At 36.3% G+C, this 16,280-nt stretch overlaps 1 protein-coding gene across 1 annotated transcript in view; it reads left to right on the plus strand.

Moving 5' to 3' along the window:
* Window positions 1-16,280, plus strand: part of HERC2 (E3 ubiquitin-protein ligase HERC2) — a 971,627-nt gene that overhangs the window by 194,360 nt on the left and 760,987 nt on the right. Inside the window, exon 20 of the mRNA XM_090372402.1 lies at window positions 8,430-8,632. Within this exon, the coding sequence (XP_090228528.1) occupies window positions 8,430-8,632 (203 nt within the window). The remainder of the gene's footprint in view (window positions 1-8,429; window positions 8,633-16,280) is intronic.

Here is a 16,280-nt window from a genome sequence, read left to right on the forward strand (position 1 = left end):
ATGTAAATTTAAAGGTAGATTTAGTTTACAGTCACCTCAAAAAAAATTATCATCTATGAGGGCTGTTCAATAAAGAACGATCATAATTTTCATGAACAACCATATCACTTGCAATTTCATGCGAGCTGTGGAATTTAAGAAACTAAGCTGTGTCACACAGAAACTGCTCAGTTGACTTGTGTATGTAGTGTGACCTTGGCAGTCGGTGGTCAAGTTTATGCCTGTTCGGTTTCGCCTACATAACAATAGATGTGACACACAAGGAACAATATGCTGCTCTCAAATTTTGTTTCCCTTTCAAGAAACATCAGCTGAAGCATATGAAATGCTAAAAAGAAGCTTATGGTGAACCTATGCTTCCGTATAGCACAGTTTGCAGATGGTAATATATTTAAATATGGGCACGATTCAATCACAGAAATCAGCAGTCCTGGAGCTCTAACCACTGCTGTCACCCCAGAAACCATAAACATTGCTTCTGTAATTGTGAAAGAAGACTGTCATATAATAGTAAGACAACTGGCAGAGACTTTGAGAATATGAGTAGCACGCACGCAGGGTATTCTCCATGACATTGTATATGACATATGTTTGCGCACACTAGGTTCCAAGACCACTCACTCACACCTGAGCAACAAGTTTACAGGGAGGTTTGTCAGGAGCATTAATGGTTACTGAAGATGGTGGGGTTCCGCACAAGGTGTGAGTGATTTCAGTGATTTCAGTATGAGCAATAATCAATGCCCTTGTTGATTAGGGCATTGATTATTGCTTGTTTTGTGACTGAGTTGAATATTTTTTTATAGACGATGAAGGCTATACATAATGGAAGGTTGTATTCATTGTGCCACTAGATAACTTGTTGCACTGTTTGGATGTGATCCATTGTACTAAAGCTGCTTCTGAAACTTGCTTGCCCTTACATAATGGAAGGTTGTATTCCACTAGATAACTTGTTGCATTGTTTAGATGTGATCCATTGTACTGAAGCCGCTTCTGAAACTTGCTTGCCCTTTAAATTGTGTTGCATCAGTTATTGTGCCTATTCTTCTTGAAAGTATCTTTGTGAAAACCTTGTAGACAGCTGGCAATAAGCTTATTGATTGGTTGTCTTTTTAAATCTGCCTTGTCACCTTTCTTGTGTAGTAGGATGCCTTCTGCATTTTTCCATCTACAGGTACTTTGTTAAGTAGAAGGTATTTTGAAAATACACTGCTTGACAAAATTTATAGAACATGTAGAAAACATGGTGTAACTTGTGCAGCTTGTGATGAAATGGAACAAAATGTGGTATGTTGGTGTACTATAAAATGATGAAATGAGGAGACGAGAAACTGTGGACAGGTATAAGGGACAGTTGTAGGCGATGTATAAGAATTACCAAAAAAGTTTCATTACAGAAGTCGATACAAGATGCTTGAAAATATGGTCACATGACATAAGTAGGCATATGATCCCTCCAATGGCTAAACAGGCCTGACAGTGATGAACCATGCTTGATATAAGGGTGCCTGTAAGATTCTCTGGTAACAAATCTCATTCTTCCACCAGCAGACCTTAGTTTACCAAGCAACTGAGGAGTTGGCTGTCGAATTGCAATGCAATGCTGAAGGGCATCCCACACGTTTGATTGCATTTAAGTCTGGTGATTGTGCTGGCCATGGCAGTCATTGGATATCTTCAGTTTCAAGCTATTTCTCCACCACTTGAGCTCTATGTGCAGTGGCATTGTCATGCATGAAAAGAAAATCTGGGTCAGCCACACCCATTAAAAGTCGCACATAGGGTTCAAGGATCTGTTCTCAGTACCTCTCAGCAGTTGCGATACCCCTCTGAAAAACATGAAGGGGGTGCAGCTGTTGATCATTATTCCGCCCCCAACTGAACTCTGCCTCCACTGTGTCCCTTTCTATGATGTTGGAGGGATGGTACTGCATTCCTCATTGTCTCCAAATGAAACAAACTGGAGACAATCTAGAATCTGTTTGTAACCTAAAACTCATCAAAGAAGAGAATTGTACCCCATTTGCCAGGGCTCTGAGTCACATGTTCATGTCATCACTTTCGACGAGCTCTGCAGTGGTTTGAGTTTAATGGGATACAAACCACTGGTTTCCTTGCATAGACCTCACTTGAATTGGGTACTGAGTATTGGAGATGTGGCTATCCCACTGAGCAAGCCAAAAAATGGGAATGAAGTGATGTAGTTGCAACCCTTGATTTTATGGGCATGAATAATTTGCATAATGTGTGGCTGTGTAAGGTGGTAGATCAATTTCTATTGGATATTTGGAATTTGCATGCCAGGATGTTCACAATAAAATATTCAGGAAAAACATTTTGTTCTGTTAATTTTGTTGAGCAGCGTAGTTTGGCTTTACATACTGGCTGGCCTCCAGCTTTCAGAATTCCAACAGTGACTATATGGGCCTTATTGCTTTGCCATTTTCTTTTGATTTTATAGCATTTTGTACTTCCACCAAAATTTCTGTACAGCTTCTACATCTGGTGTTGGATGCAGTTGTTGTCCTTTATCCTTATAAAGATTTGAATAAAATTCATTGTCATTTTATTATTTGTTGTTGAGTGCTGCCCTCAAGCTTCACTGAAAATATTTGGCTTTTGTGTATAACCATTTTTTGTTTTGCTTTCTTTAGCCCTTGATTTTTTTCTAGTGATCTTCTGACGAGATCAAATATGAACTTGGACATTTCTTTTTTTATGCACTTTCTTATGATCTTGCACATTTCTTTTTTTATGCAATTTCTTATGATCTTGCACATTTCTATGTATTCTTTCTTGTTTCTTGTTTTACCTCTTGCCTTCATTTCTCATCTTTTCATCACAGCAATTGTTTCTTTTGATATTCTGGTTGGTTTTTCTTATTTTACAGTAGGTGCAAGTACACAGGCAGTATCTGCTATAGTCTCAATGACTTTGTCATTATCAGTTGAAATATCTGTGTCAGAGAAGGTCTAGCGGTACATGAAAACAATTAGACTGTTCTAGTTCAAAGCTGTGATGATTTTTCATTAGTTTGTTAGTATCAATCTTCAATTTAGTTGACTTGACCAATTTCTTTTGTTCTTTCTGGCAATCAGTTTTGATTTTTGCTCTCAGTAGCCAGTGGCAGCTTCTAACATTAAAAGGTTCAAGACTGAGCAGTCAGTGAATATTGTTTTATTATTTGTCAGTATGAAGTCAATTTCACTAGTATTTCCAGGAGGGCTCTTCCACATCCATTTTCATTGATGATGAACAAATTTTGTTCCTCCTCAAATTCAATTAGTAGACTGCCTCAATCATCTCTTTTTCCAATTCCATATGGGCTGCATTTTGGACCTTACCATTTCTTGCATTGAAATCCTCCATTACAATTTTATAGTGTTAGTCATCCTTTTTGTAAAGGTGCATATTTTCATAAAATTTTTCAACTTCATAACTATGGCTAATTGTAGGAGCATAAGCTTGAATAATTTGAATAGAATAGTGGTTATTTATTTTAATAGCAAAGCAGGCAATTTTTTGGCAATACTTTACTTTTATGGTTGTATCTGTTAGTCTTTTTTTGATCAGGAACCCAATTCCACCACACTTCCATTGTTTGTTCCTTTGTAGTACAGCCAATGTCCATATTTTAATTTGACCAAATTTTCACCTTTTCTTTGAAAATGGGATTACTGTTACATATGCAGTATTTTGGATTTGTAAATATTAAACTTCAGTTTCCATTTCTCAGCCCATCTTGATGTAGTAGGATATCTTGATTTTTCATAATCTGCCTTAGCTTGCCTAACCTCCTCCATGACTTGATTGCAGACTAGTTCACCTCTACCATAGGCTTCTGTATCACCAATAATTTATATGCACCCCCCATGCATTTTTCTTCTCTGCCATGAGTGTTATTAGTTTATATGACAGCCATTTAGATATAAGCCTTGAACAGTATTTCTTAGTTGGTGTGGAAAAAACCTGGTAGCTTCTATAATTATATTCCTGAATGCTTCCCATTTAGAATTTGCTGTTGGTCACCACTGTACAGAATTTAAAAACTGTCTGAGACCACCGTAGTCACCTTTACATAAGGAAAAGCCCTTCCCCTTACATCTTTAAGTACTTTTTTTAAGGTTTTTGGAATTAATTTTGAAATAATATTTTAGTATTTTGAGATGAGTTTAAAATTAAAAGCAACCTGTATCTGTAAATACAGCACTATACAGATACATAAGCAGTATGCCTGATTTTGGCTTAGTGGTTAGTATAAAAGTGCTGAGTTACTCATGTGTTGGAATCCACGCAAATTTTTGTAAATCACTTATGGTCTGAAAAGAGCTGACCCTGTATGGGTAGTCTGTTATAAACAGAACTGCAGTGAATTGAAATGTACTGCATCATGCCAACTCAGGTATGGTCATGGTACTATTCTGTTTGAAATCAGTGGTGGTATACATGCAGTCCATTTGTACTGCAGTATGTTTTTTATGGAATTAAAGTATGAAATTACTGTATAGGTAATTTCATACCGGCTGGTTATAAAATAAGTTTCCCTATTCAGAAGACCCTAGTGTCAAAAAGATTAGAGTTAGCACTGGGGAAATCAGCGGGTATGCCATTTAGGATATGGGGAAGTGATTTGTAGAAGGAAAAAAAAATTAGTTCAAATTTTCACCACCAGGGGAAAATGGGTCTGCACATATGTAAAAGTTGTCATTTACTTCAAGACACGCTGCTTAAGCAAATGACAGCTTGTTAGGTAAAAGCAGAAAGGCCAGTGCCACCATCAGTAACCATTATGGCTCTTACAGAAAAGGAACGTGCTCTTTTAGTAAAACTGTTCTACCAGAATAATAGTAATGCTAATGCAGCACTACATGAATATTGGAAAACTTAAAGGTGCAGAAAGGACTTTTGAGGTCAGTGGGGCTTCGAAAACTAATAAAGAAATTTGAAGCAATCGACCGGGGAGTTAGGTGTAATTCCAGGCAGGGGACGACCACGTATCAGAACGGAGGTAGTGGATGAAGTGACGGTTCCAATGGTCAGAATGTGAAACACTACCAGTCTGTAGTGCCAGAGGTGTGTCAAGAGACTTGAACCTTCCTTGGTCTATTGTACATAAAGTGCTTTGAATAATTTTACGCTGGTTCCCATACAAGATTCACATAGTGCAAGAACTAAAGTCTTGTGATCGGCAACTAGACTTTGCTCTACAATTTCTGGCTCATGTGGAACTTGACGATACATGGCTCGAATGATCTTGTGGTCTGACGAGGCACATTTCCCTCTTCATGGGGCTGTAAATGCCCAAAACTGCCAAATATTGTCGTCCATCTGCTGTGCATGAAAGACCACTACAAAGTCCATATGTTACATTATGGTGTGGATTCACAGCAGAGTTTATAATCAGACCATTTTTCTTTGAAGAGTCTACATCTCACCCCCCCCTAAGGTGTACGGTAACTAGTGTATGGTCTTCTAAAAGATCACATTATTCCCGCTCTGCAAGAAAGGCAATGCTTAGAGACCGTAGGGTTCATGCAAATGGTGCCCCACCCCACATTGGTCGACAAATGAAGGAACTGCTCCGTTCATTTAGCATTAGCATTAGTAGAGGCATTTGATGCAAGAAAGCAAGCTTATGCAGCATCAGCCAAAAAAAAAAAAAAAAAAAAAAAAAAAATGTGATCCTAGAAATAATGTGAGCATTTGGAAATGATCACATTATTTCTAGGGACTTTCCGCAGTTCTGGCCAGCCTGATCAACAGATCTCAGTCCCTGTGATTTTTGTGATTTCTTTGAAAGCAAGCATTAAACAGCATGTAGCCAACATCCCCAATGAGATGCTGTGCGAAACTGTCGCATGCAGTCCTCCATTTTCAGAATGTCATCTCAAGTGAAGGAAAGCACATAGAACAATATCTGTATATTTCTAAGTTCTGATATTAAGATCTAATCCTAAGTTAAGTATTCCCTCTAATGTTTACAGTGCCAATTTCTCCCCATGGTGGCAGAAATTTTTTTCCTTCTGCAAATCGCTTCCCCATACCCTAAATGATGTACCCACCGAATTTCACAGCGCTATCCCTAACCATTTGGACACTGTTTAATATGGTACTTCAACCATGGAACTGATTGTCGGGGACAAGAGACTAACGTGCACAATTTGCACAAGAGAATAACTTTGGGCAATGCTTGCTGGAAGCTTAGTTATACAGTAGCCACTGCTAATGGTAGTCATACAGTAATACATGTATATTATATATAATCATGATATATGTGTTTTACAACTAATGTTAGCAGAGAAAACTTTCCCCACAGCACATGTTGATTGGTAGATGTCAAACTGTCTTATGTTTATTTTGATGGCACAATGTGGAAGATGACTTATTTGAATACACTTTTTTTTGTGGCATGACGTGGAAAATGACAAATGAGAATGTACTTTTTGTGGTATGATGTGGAAAACACCTGTGGGAATGCACTTGTTGTGGAAATTGACTTGTGGGAATGTGTTTGTTTTGAGATTTGAAAATAACCTTCAGAAATTGTGTTTGTTTTGTAGCATGATGTGGAAAATGACCTGCAGATATGTTTTCTCTGCTGATGTCAACTGTATCGTAATGGTAGTTCACAGCTACCTACACAAGAGATTCTCAATCAGCAAGCTTCCTTAAGGGATGTTGCAAAATTGAAAACAAATTCATTAAGATATTAATCTTAATGGATTTGTTTTCACTCTTTAGGGGTGCTAAATGTTACATTTTCCCAGCATAAGGGTGCTTTAAGAGTGACAAAAGTTTGAGGAAACACTAACCGAAGCTGAACTATATTCTAATTAGGCTACATGAGTGTTTTGAAGGTCACATTTTAAACACCAAGCTTTATTGGTGTCTCAGCATGAGACACCAAAGCAAACAAAAAGCAAATGAATATTTATGCAGAAGGCACTGTTTGAAACACTGGAGCTGTAGTGAACAATGGACATTGAAACATTTTTTGATCTTACACAAATGTAATGCTGCCATAATAAAAAAACATTAAACAAGGCTTCTGCCATAAATTTCATTATAGAGAGATTGCTTTTCATATGGAACTAAATTTACATGTAATTTAAGTGTGTGTGTGTGTGTGTGTGTGTGTGTGTGTGTGTGTGTGTGTGTGTGTGTGTGTGTGTGTGTGTGTGTGTAAATATAATTTGGAGGAGGGAAGAAAACAACATTTGTATAATTTATATACTTGTTTTTTATTAATTTTAATATAATTTATTAATTTTATTAAAGTTTTTATTCATTTTATTTTAATGAAAAGTCTGTAGCTGTGCACTATTTTTTATTAACTGTTTTTAAATTTTATGAAAAAAACAAGGAAAACTTAGATAAATTAATCCATACTAGATGTATTAATTTTTAATGCATCCAGTATTTTTAATACTAGACAATTTTTTCCAGTGATGGATGGTTTGTATAAGTTGAATACTTTCCTCTCCTCTTGAACTATTTAAATAATTAAGAAAACAGACTTTTAATTTTAGTTTTGTTGCATTACATCTAGTACTGTTATTATTTATTTTTGATGTAATTGATAAAGGCAACCAACAAAAAAAATTATTTCTAATTTTTGTTCTGTAATTAAAAATTAATATTTATAATTGTGTATTGATGTAATTGGTAAAGGCAACCAACAAAAAAAAATCTAATTTTTGTTCTGTAATTAAACATTAATACTTATAATTGTGTACTTATTTTGTTTGATATAAGTATTTGACATATTATATATTAAGATGTTTATAATGGATGGCAGCACAAAAATAGCTTTGATAGTTGGAGAAGAAGATTGCACAAGTGTACTTCAGTTGTTCATTTGGACTTACAAAAGCCAAAATTGAAGAATTTCTGTGCAATTTAGATTCATAATTTGATAAAATTGAATCAAGTAATACATAAATAGATGTAGAGGATATTATTGCTTCAAAAAATATCAGAAAAGTAACTTTGGGTTTTTTTACTATTTTTAAAAAATTTTTTTAAAAATTCTGATTTGATTTTTGATAATTTTACTCTGGTGTTGGGTCATATAATCCAAAATAAGAACCAATTAATATTTTTAAAGAAATTCAAAATTCCTCAAAAAAACTCACTCCACTGAGCCTGCCACTGTTGAAAATTCACTGTTGAGGATCCATTAATATGTGGCAAACTCACTAATGAAAGGGTTAATGATGGTTAAAACTAATTAGAATCTTTATTCATTGGCACTCAATTAAATAACCTTACACTAACTTTTATTTGTTGATCTTGTAAATGTTAATATAAGAGAAGTAGAGTTTTTGAATTTCCTGTAATTCTATGATAATTTTCTTGGAAATAGTTGTAGAATATGATGAAATAAAGGTTTTAAAGATATTTAAATCTATATCTTTTTCTCCTAGGAATAGTGCATCTCAGACATTATCAAGACTTCAGAGTTTTTTCCCCGAAAATATGAGCATGTCTCAGAGTGTGAAATTAGATAGTACAGACAAGACAGAAAAATCTGCTTCTTTAGATTTATTATTGAGATTTCAGAGATTATTACTTAGCCAATTTTATGTACTTGATGAGGACAAAGAGTGCAAGGCATCTTCGAATACTGGTATATAGTTATAAAAATGCTCAATAGGTGCAAAATTTTGAATTATTTGCAGGCTATTAATTTTTTTATCAAGTTAAGTTTTTTAATGGTGGACAGTGGTTTAGTAATATAAAATTAGGCATATATATTTAAATGCTTTGAGTTTGCTTTTAATTTATAAAAGATATGTAATGGGACATTAAGTGATTAAGTAATATATTTCAGGGAAACATTATGTTAGTGAGCTGTGTGGCATAATTGTTGGAGACTGTCATTAATTTCTAGTTCTAATTAACATAATCTCCTAATTCTGTTAATCTCTAATGGCATTAGGGAATTCTGTTGGGGCCTTGCATATTTGCAGTAATTTTTCACTCAGAAATAGCATTAGCCTGTACAGGTCTTATATATCTTTATGAAAAAAACTTTTGTCTGTTTTGGTAACAGTAAAATCTGTTTATTTTTTGTCACAGTACAGAAAAACATTCTTTATAAAAATATGTTTTTAGTTAGTCACAACACTTTTCAGAGACTCCATTGTTTCATTATTCCTGGAATTATTAGAAACGATTTGTGCAAGAAACTGAAGAAGCCATGCACCAAAAGTATTTGCATCATTTGTTTGTATCCTTGTGATGTGCAGTCTTTTTCTATGGCCACTGATGTCTACAGAAACCTGAATCTTCTGCTGTCATCTTCTCAGAGTGATAAATATTCATAGTAAAAAAGCAAGAGAAATGGTATTCATTTCTTTATGTATGCTTGGCCTTTGGAAGGATGTAAGAATGTAGAAAATGAATTTTTCTAATAAGTAATATTATGCAGAAAACTTGCTTCCTCATGTCATGCGATGAGGCAAAAAGATTCATGCTTACAGTACTTCTCAGTTTTTAAATTTGTAATTTGTATGATGCCAACTTTCCAAAGCAGACATAGCAGTCAAACTCATATTGTGATATTGAATGGTCCATTGATGATTAAACTCCTTGAATCCTTTTAAATTTTTCTATGTGATTAACTTTTATCACATGTTAAATTAATTATAAATAATAAACTAATTATTACTAGTGTATCAAAGCAAACACAAATTGAAAATATACAAGAGATGATATTTATCCCTAGGGGCTCACATCTAGTGGGTATGGGCTTGGCACACCCGGGGTCCTGAGCTGGACATCATCATTCTTCTCTTTCTTGGTGGTTTTGTTTTCTCTCTCTCCCTGTCTGGTTAACTCTGAAATTTTTTTTGGCTGGTGCAGCAAAAGCCTCAGGTTTCCTTGCACCATATGGCTAATAATAATAATGTTACCAGATCACTCCCTGAGTTATGGACACCCGACATATGATCATGCACATGAACAGAGCTCCATAAGATTATCAGTGTAATGTTTTAACAAACAAATGAATAGTCTTTGAATATCTATTTTTCTCCCAATCGAATTCAGTTGAGTAAATAATACTGTTGATAGTTCAACTTCCATAATAAGAGTTCCATGTTACTGTACCTATTGCCAATTTTTGGCAAGATACAGACTGCAGTGATCATGAAACAGAGAATTCTCAGTTAAAGCTTACAGCTGCTACATTGACTGCTAAAATATTGCCTTCCTGGCTGGATTTCTTAGTTTCCATTAGTGATCAGGTGACTAGATTTTTGTTGAGCACTGGTTACAAAGATGAAATATTTTATTTGCAGTATTAATTGTGTTCGTATTTTCTGAAAAAAATGACCGACAAATATTCATATGTTGCTCACTGAGATGCCTTGAGAATTGTGATTTTAAAATCTAAAGGAAAACAAGCTTATACAGCATCAGCCAAAAAAAGAACCACCTGCCCGTATCACTTGTCCAATCCTTCCAATGGTTTGTTTAGTTCTTCCTTGAATTTATTTAAACTATCAACTTCCACATATGGAAGTTTGTTCCAACAATCAACCACTCACTGGCTGAAGGCAAACTTCCACACATCTATTCTGCAACCATCCTTCCTCAGTTTGAATTTAAGCTCCCTCATCTCTGTTGTGTGAACAAAAGTGAAAATGCTGTCAGCATTGAACTTACTCAATCCATTCAAAACCTTAAACAGTTCAATCAGAGCACCTCGTTGGTGCTTAGTCTTCAGATGCTTCAATTTGCAGAACCGAAGCCTTTCTTGGTATAACCACCCTTTTGTTCCCCTCACCAATTTCATTGCCCTTCTCTGCACTCAATCCAGCAGATCCTTCCTAAAATGAGGTTTCCAGACTTGTATGCAGTACTCAATATGTGGCCTTACCATTCTTTTTTTAAAATGGGATAATCACCTCCTTATCCCTGCTAGCAAAATCCTTGTATATCATTGACAAAATCCCATGAGCTGCCCTGATAGTTTGTCTGAAGTGCTCAGAGAACTTCATATCTGACTGCACAATTAATGCCATGTTTTTTTTGCACTATCCTCACTGTAGTAACATGTAGTTGGTACATTAGTGTAGGACTACTACTCATATGTAGTACTTTGTATTTGTTAATGTTAAACTTCAGTTGCCATTTCTCAGCTCTCAGGACATCTGTGTAATTTTTCTAGACCTTTTTCAGTACCATAGCTTGGTTACTGTCATTACCCTCCTGCAAACCTCTGTATCATCTGCAAACTTAGTTGTTAAGGTTCATCAGTATCATTAATAAATATAAAAAACAACAATGGGCTGAGCACTGAACCCTGAGGGGGGGGGGACTCCACTAAAAACATTAGTTCATGAAGAGAAGTGTCCATTGATAACCACTTCCTATCTTCTTCCACTCAACTATCCCTTTATCCATAGCAGTAATATGGCTTAATGCCATATTGCTCCAATTTGTACAGCAGTCTTCTATATGCAACAGTACCAAAAGCTTTTCTGAAATCCAAGTATATGATATCAAAATTATTTTCTACATCCAGTTCTTTTATTATCAAAACTAAAATTACTGTAACACAGAGCGAAAATGGATAGAAAAATAGATTGTGACAAGTTTAATAAAAGGAAATATACATATATTAGATTAGATACACACAAACAAAAAGCTTTCAGTTGTTTTGTCACCCTTCCTCAGTTAAACTGACAGTTAAGAATGGAGCATGAGGGCATGTACTGCCAATCTTGTACTTGAAGTGCGTGATTAATTGTTGGATGTTGAAGCCTGTGGCTGTGATGCATGCGGACATTGCCAGCGTTTGTCAATAGTCAGGATTGCTGTTTTGATGATAGGGTGGACTTGACATCCGCAGTTCCTGTTGACTGAGGTATTGGAGCATTTGATGTTCAATGACTCCAACCAGGTGCGTCGTCGATAGTGGCGGGACTTATCCACAATCACGACATCGCGGTGTGGTCAATGTCATGGTGGGTTGCCCAAACGTGACAGTTATCACAATTTCATTCAGCTCCTTGCCAGAATACTCACTTCTGGCATCCCCATCCCTAAAAAATTCCTCATGTGTGAAATGTAAATGCAAAATACACATTTATTTTGTTCAGAACCATTGATATCAAGTGGACCAATATGACTCATCCTCTTTCTTCTAATGTTTACATAAGTAAAGAAGTCTTTTCTGGTTTTCTTTGCATCATTTGCTGAAGACTTTTCATAATCTGCTTTACCATGCTTACCCTCCTTTGAGACTTGATTGCAGACTAGTTTATATCTACAATAGGCTTCTATATCACCTTATAATTTATATGCATCCCATGCTTTTTTCTTCTCCACCACATCTCAGTTTATCTCACTGCCATTTAGGTTTAATCCTAAATGGCAGTTGGTATAGTTGCTTTTATGAATTACTTCCCTGAATTCTTCCCATTTAGAATTTGCAGTTGGGAACATTTTCTCCACTATAGAATTTAAAAACTTCCTGAGACCACTGTAATCTTCTTTATTAAAACAAAAACTCTTCCCTTTTACCCTTGATGTTAGTTACATCTTTAAGTAAATTCCACATCAGTACATTGTGATCACTGCCACTCAGTTGGTCTTTTACCTGCAGATTCTTAATACACGAAGAATTGCTGCTGATAATCAGATCAAAAGTATTGTTTTTTCCTGTTGCCTCTATAACATGCTGCTATAAAAAAGTCATCCACTAAATCCACAAAAGTTTTGCTAGTATGTGTGTTACCAACTTACAAGTTCCAGTCAAACTCATGTGGACAGAATCAAATGCTTTACCAAAGCCCTAATGAAAACAAAGCCAAAATTATTTCCTGCATTCAAATCATGAATCTTTTTCAAAATAGCAACTCATGTGACTCATAAGATTTTTCACTTGTCAGCACCAAGCTTTTTCCCCTTCAGATTACTATTTCTGATCAGTTTGTTGTACACTCCTTCACTTAGGAATATTTATAGATTGGCGATACCCTACATTGGCACATCACAAGTCCTAAAGAATCTTACCATGAGTCCAATGATGCTGTCATAATTAAAATGATTGGTTCATTGCCCCCTCCTCTCCTTGTCCTGTATATCCAGATTCTTTGTCTTTGTATGTTTTAATACCTTATTTGACTGAATATAAGCTTCATTTTTTTTTAGAGGCTGGGTACAGCTTGTAATTGGTTCTTAAGGTTGAAGTTCTTGTAATTAATTCTTGAGGTTACTGATACCCAATATGCTGTACTTTGCATTTTTCATTGTTGAACTTCAGTTGCCACTTCTCAGCCCATCTGTCCAACTTTTCTACATCATATTACATCATATTTCAGTAGCATACTGTCATTAACAACCCTGCCAACCCTTGAATCATCTGCAAACTTGAACATTAAGCCTGATATACCGTCACCAATATCATTGATAAATATAGAAAACAATGGGCCCAACACTGAATGCTGGTGGGGCTCCACTAATAACATTAAGTCATAAAGAGCAGTGTCCATTGATTACCACTCTGTCTTCTTCCAGTCAACCATCCCTTTATCTATAGCAACAACTTGTCCTTAATGCCACACTACTCCAATTTGGACAGCAGTCATTTATGTGCAACACTATCAAAAACTTTCCTGAAATCCAAGTATATAATATCAACATTATTTTTTGCATTCAGTTCCTTTGTGATCACATCATAGTATCCAATCAAATTGTCGGACAAGATTTCTCCTTAACCAACCGATGTTAAAAAACCCTGTGCACGAACTATAACTGCAGTCTTGTCTGGATAATGTTGCATGACCTCTTTAACTAGCAACTCCATTATTTTTCCTGGAACAGAAGTTAAACTAACAAGTCTATAATTACTTGTGTGGTGTTGCCTTTGATCCCATTTTGTGAATTGGAGATACATTCACATTTCTCCAGTCTACCGGGACCTCCCGTAAATCCAAGGATGCTCTCATAATTATGGCTAAGAGCTTGCTTACTTCCTTTGCTGCCTCCTTTAATATGGGATGAAAGGGATAGATCCCTTCCACCCAGATGCCTTTCTTATGTTGAACTACCTTAACAATGAGTACCATGATATTGCACTACTTCGAAAAAGTAAGCATCTCTCATATTGTGGAGTTATACTTCATAACTGGGTTGGCATGATTGCAGCACCTACTCACCCACCAATGATAGGCCAGTTAGTCTTGAAACGGTGCCATGTGGGTGGTGGTATCTGCCAAGAATAAGTAACAATAGCCTTCTCCATTGGCAAAACATTACTTATTCAAGGTAGTGCAATATCATGGTATTTCGTGAAGATAGTCACAATATGAGATACAATTAAATCTCTGCCACTCATACTACTGTTGTAGTTCACTACTATGAACAAAGTATCATGAGATATCACTGATAGTTCTGTAGCTCTTCCTGTATACATTATACTCCCCAGATTCAAATTCTGCATTCCTTATATCTGTGTGACTTTACCCTTTTTACCCTTGGTAACTGTACCCTTTTGTGTGCCAATCTTGTTGCCCTTCTTAGTGCACATCTATGATATCCGAACAATGTTCTGCATTTGATGTCTTGTACTTCAAATGTACTTGACCAGTACTTCAAATTCATCAAATTTATTTACTATTCTCCTAAAATTGCAAGTATACATGCACCTGTTCTTTCTCTTAGTTACTCTAACACAGCTCAAGTTCCATGATGGCTCCTAGCATGCTTTAAAATCCCTGGCACTTTGCTTTCCAGGCTGTTGCCCATTCCAATAGAAGTAGTGCAAGAACCAATTTCACCTCTTTCTGCTGTTACTGTTGATCTATTAATCTATGTATTCCCCCAAGCTAGCAATTTTCTGACCCACCTAACACTGCTTTAATAGTATCAGCAAACATTCTTGTAATTTTTCTATTTAAGTGAATCCTGTCCTGGTAGAAGCAGTCTCTCCTGTTAACAAGCACAGACCATGCTGAAAAAAATTCTACTTGAAGAACCTTCAGTCTTTCCTTGGCTGAATTGATTGACAAGGCTCTCATCATATACTTCCTTCACTTCCCAGACTCATGTCTGGGAAGAAGTGAAGACACTTTCAAATTTAACCTTTCATTGTTATTACCAAGAAATGATTCTTTAGCTTTGATTATATGATACATTTTTGTAATTTGATTAAAAAATTAATATTGCCATCTAGTGCAATCTTAATGGAAATGCATCATAAATTTTTGTTAATGGAGCCTATCATCAACCCCAAAAATTCAAATTAACATTGCTTAAGTATTGTATATCACCATGTGTAGTAGAATGAAATTTGTATATGAATTGTTCTAACTGTTGTGTACAGAATTTTAAATGAGAGTATTGACTTCTAATGGAACAGTACTGAAGATAGTGTTGCAAAGGATTTGTATTTCAACATTCCCAGAGGCAGTGTCATCCAAGAAAGAATATGATACCATCAGCATTATAGTTTGCTTAATCCATTTAAAGCATTAAGCACTTCATTCAGATCTCTCCATGCAAGTGCCTAGTTCCTAGACACTGCGGCGCCTCCGTAGCCAGGTGGGCAGGAGCAGCAGTGCATAGCACATGCTTCTTGATTAAACTGGGGTTTAAGCCCGTGACCACCAAATATGGAGGATGCGGAAAGGTCAGGGAATGACCACCGCATATCCCCGGAGCAATATGGTCTTAGTTGCTAATGCTCCTAAAAAAAAAAAAAAAAACCAAATAACAAATAACCTCTTATTCCAATGGATCCACATCCTTTCTAAAAGAGGAAAAATGTGAATCTGAGGCTTCCAGCCTTGTATACAGTACTCAAGATGCATAGTATTTTGTGGAAGGCACCACCGGTGGTTTCCCACATCTGCATCATCGTACTGTGTGAAGAAGTGCAGAATCTCTGTAAAAGTGAGAAAAAGCGTAATGTCTGGTTTCTGCCAGAGTAGTGTTATGTTTTGTTCTTGTGTTGTGTCTCTGGCTGCTTGGCTGCAGAGCCCCTAGTGGGACCCCCATGTCCACTGCCACCACTACCCCTGGGCAGTGAGCCAGTTTGCCCATCATACTCTGGCTGGTCTTTGCCAGGGTTGCCTGAGCTTCCTGACAGAGGCCAAGTTTAGAGAAAAAAGAAAAAAAAAGGAAACATAGAATGGGGGTAAGAAGGGACAGAAAGAGGAGAAAGGAGGGCAGACTAAAAGTTGAGGAGTCTGCCCTTTGTGAGGCGAAAATAGGGGTCTGGGAGAGGGAGTTAAAGTTGCAGAGGACAGGTGCCAGCAATCTTG

This window comes from Mastigoproctus giganteus, chromosome 1, assembly GCF_048544385.1.
Source record: "Mastigoproctus giganteus isolate SK-2022 chromosome 1, ASM4854438v1, whole genome shotgun sequence".
Classification (NCBI taxonomy): Eukaryota; Metazoa; Arthropoda; class Arachnida; order Uropygi; family Thelyphonidae; genus Mastigoproctus; species Mastigoproctus giganteus.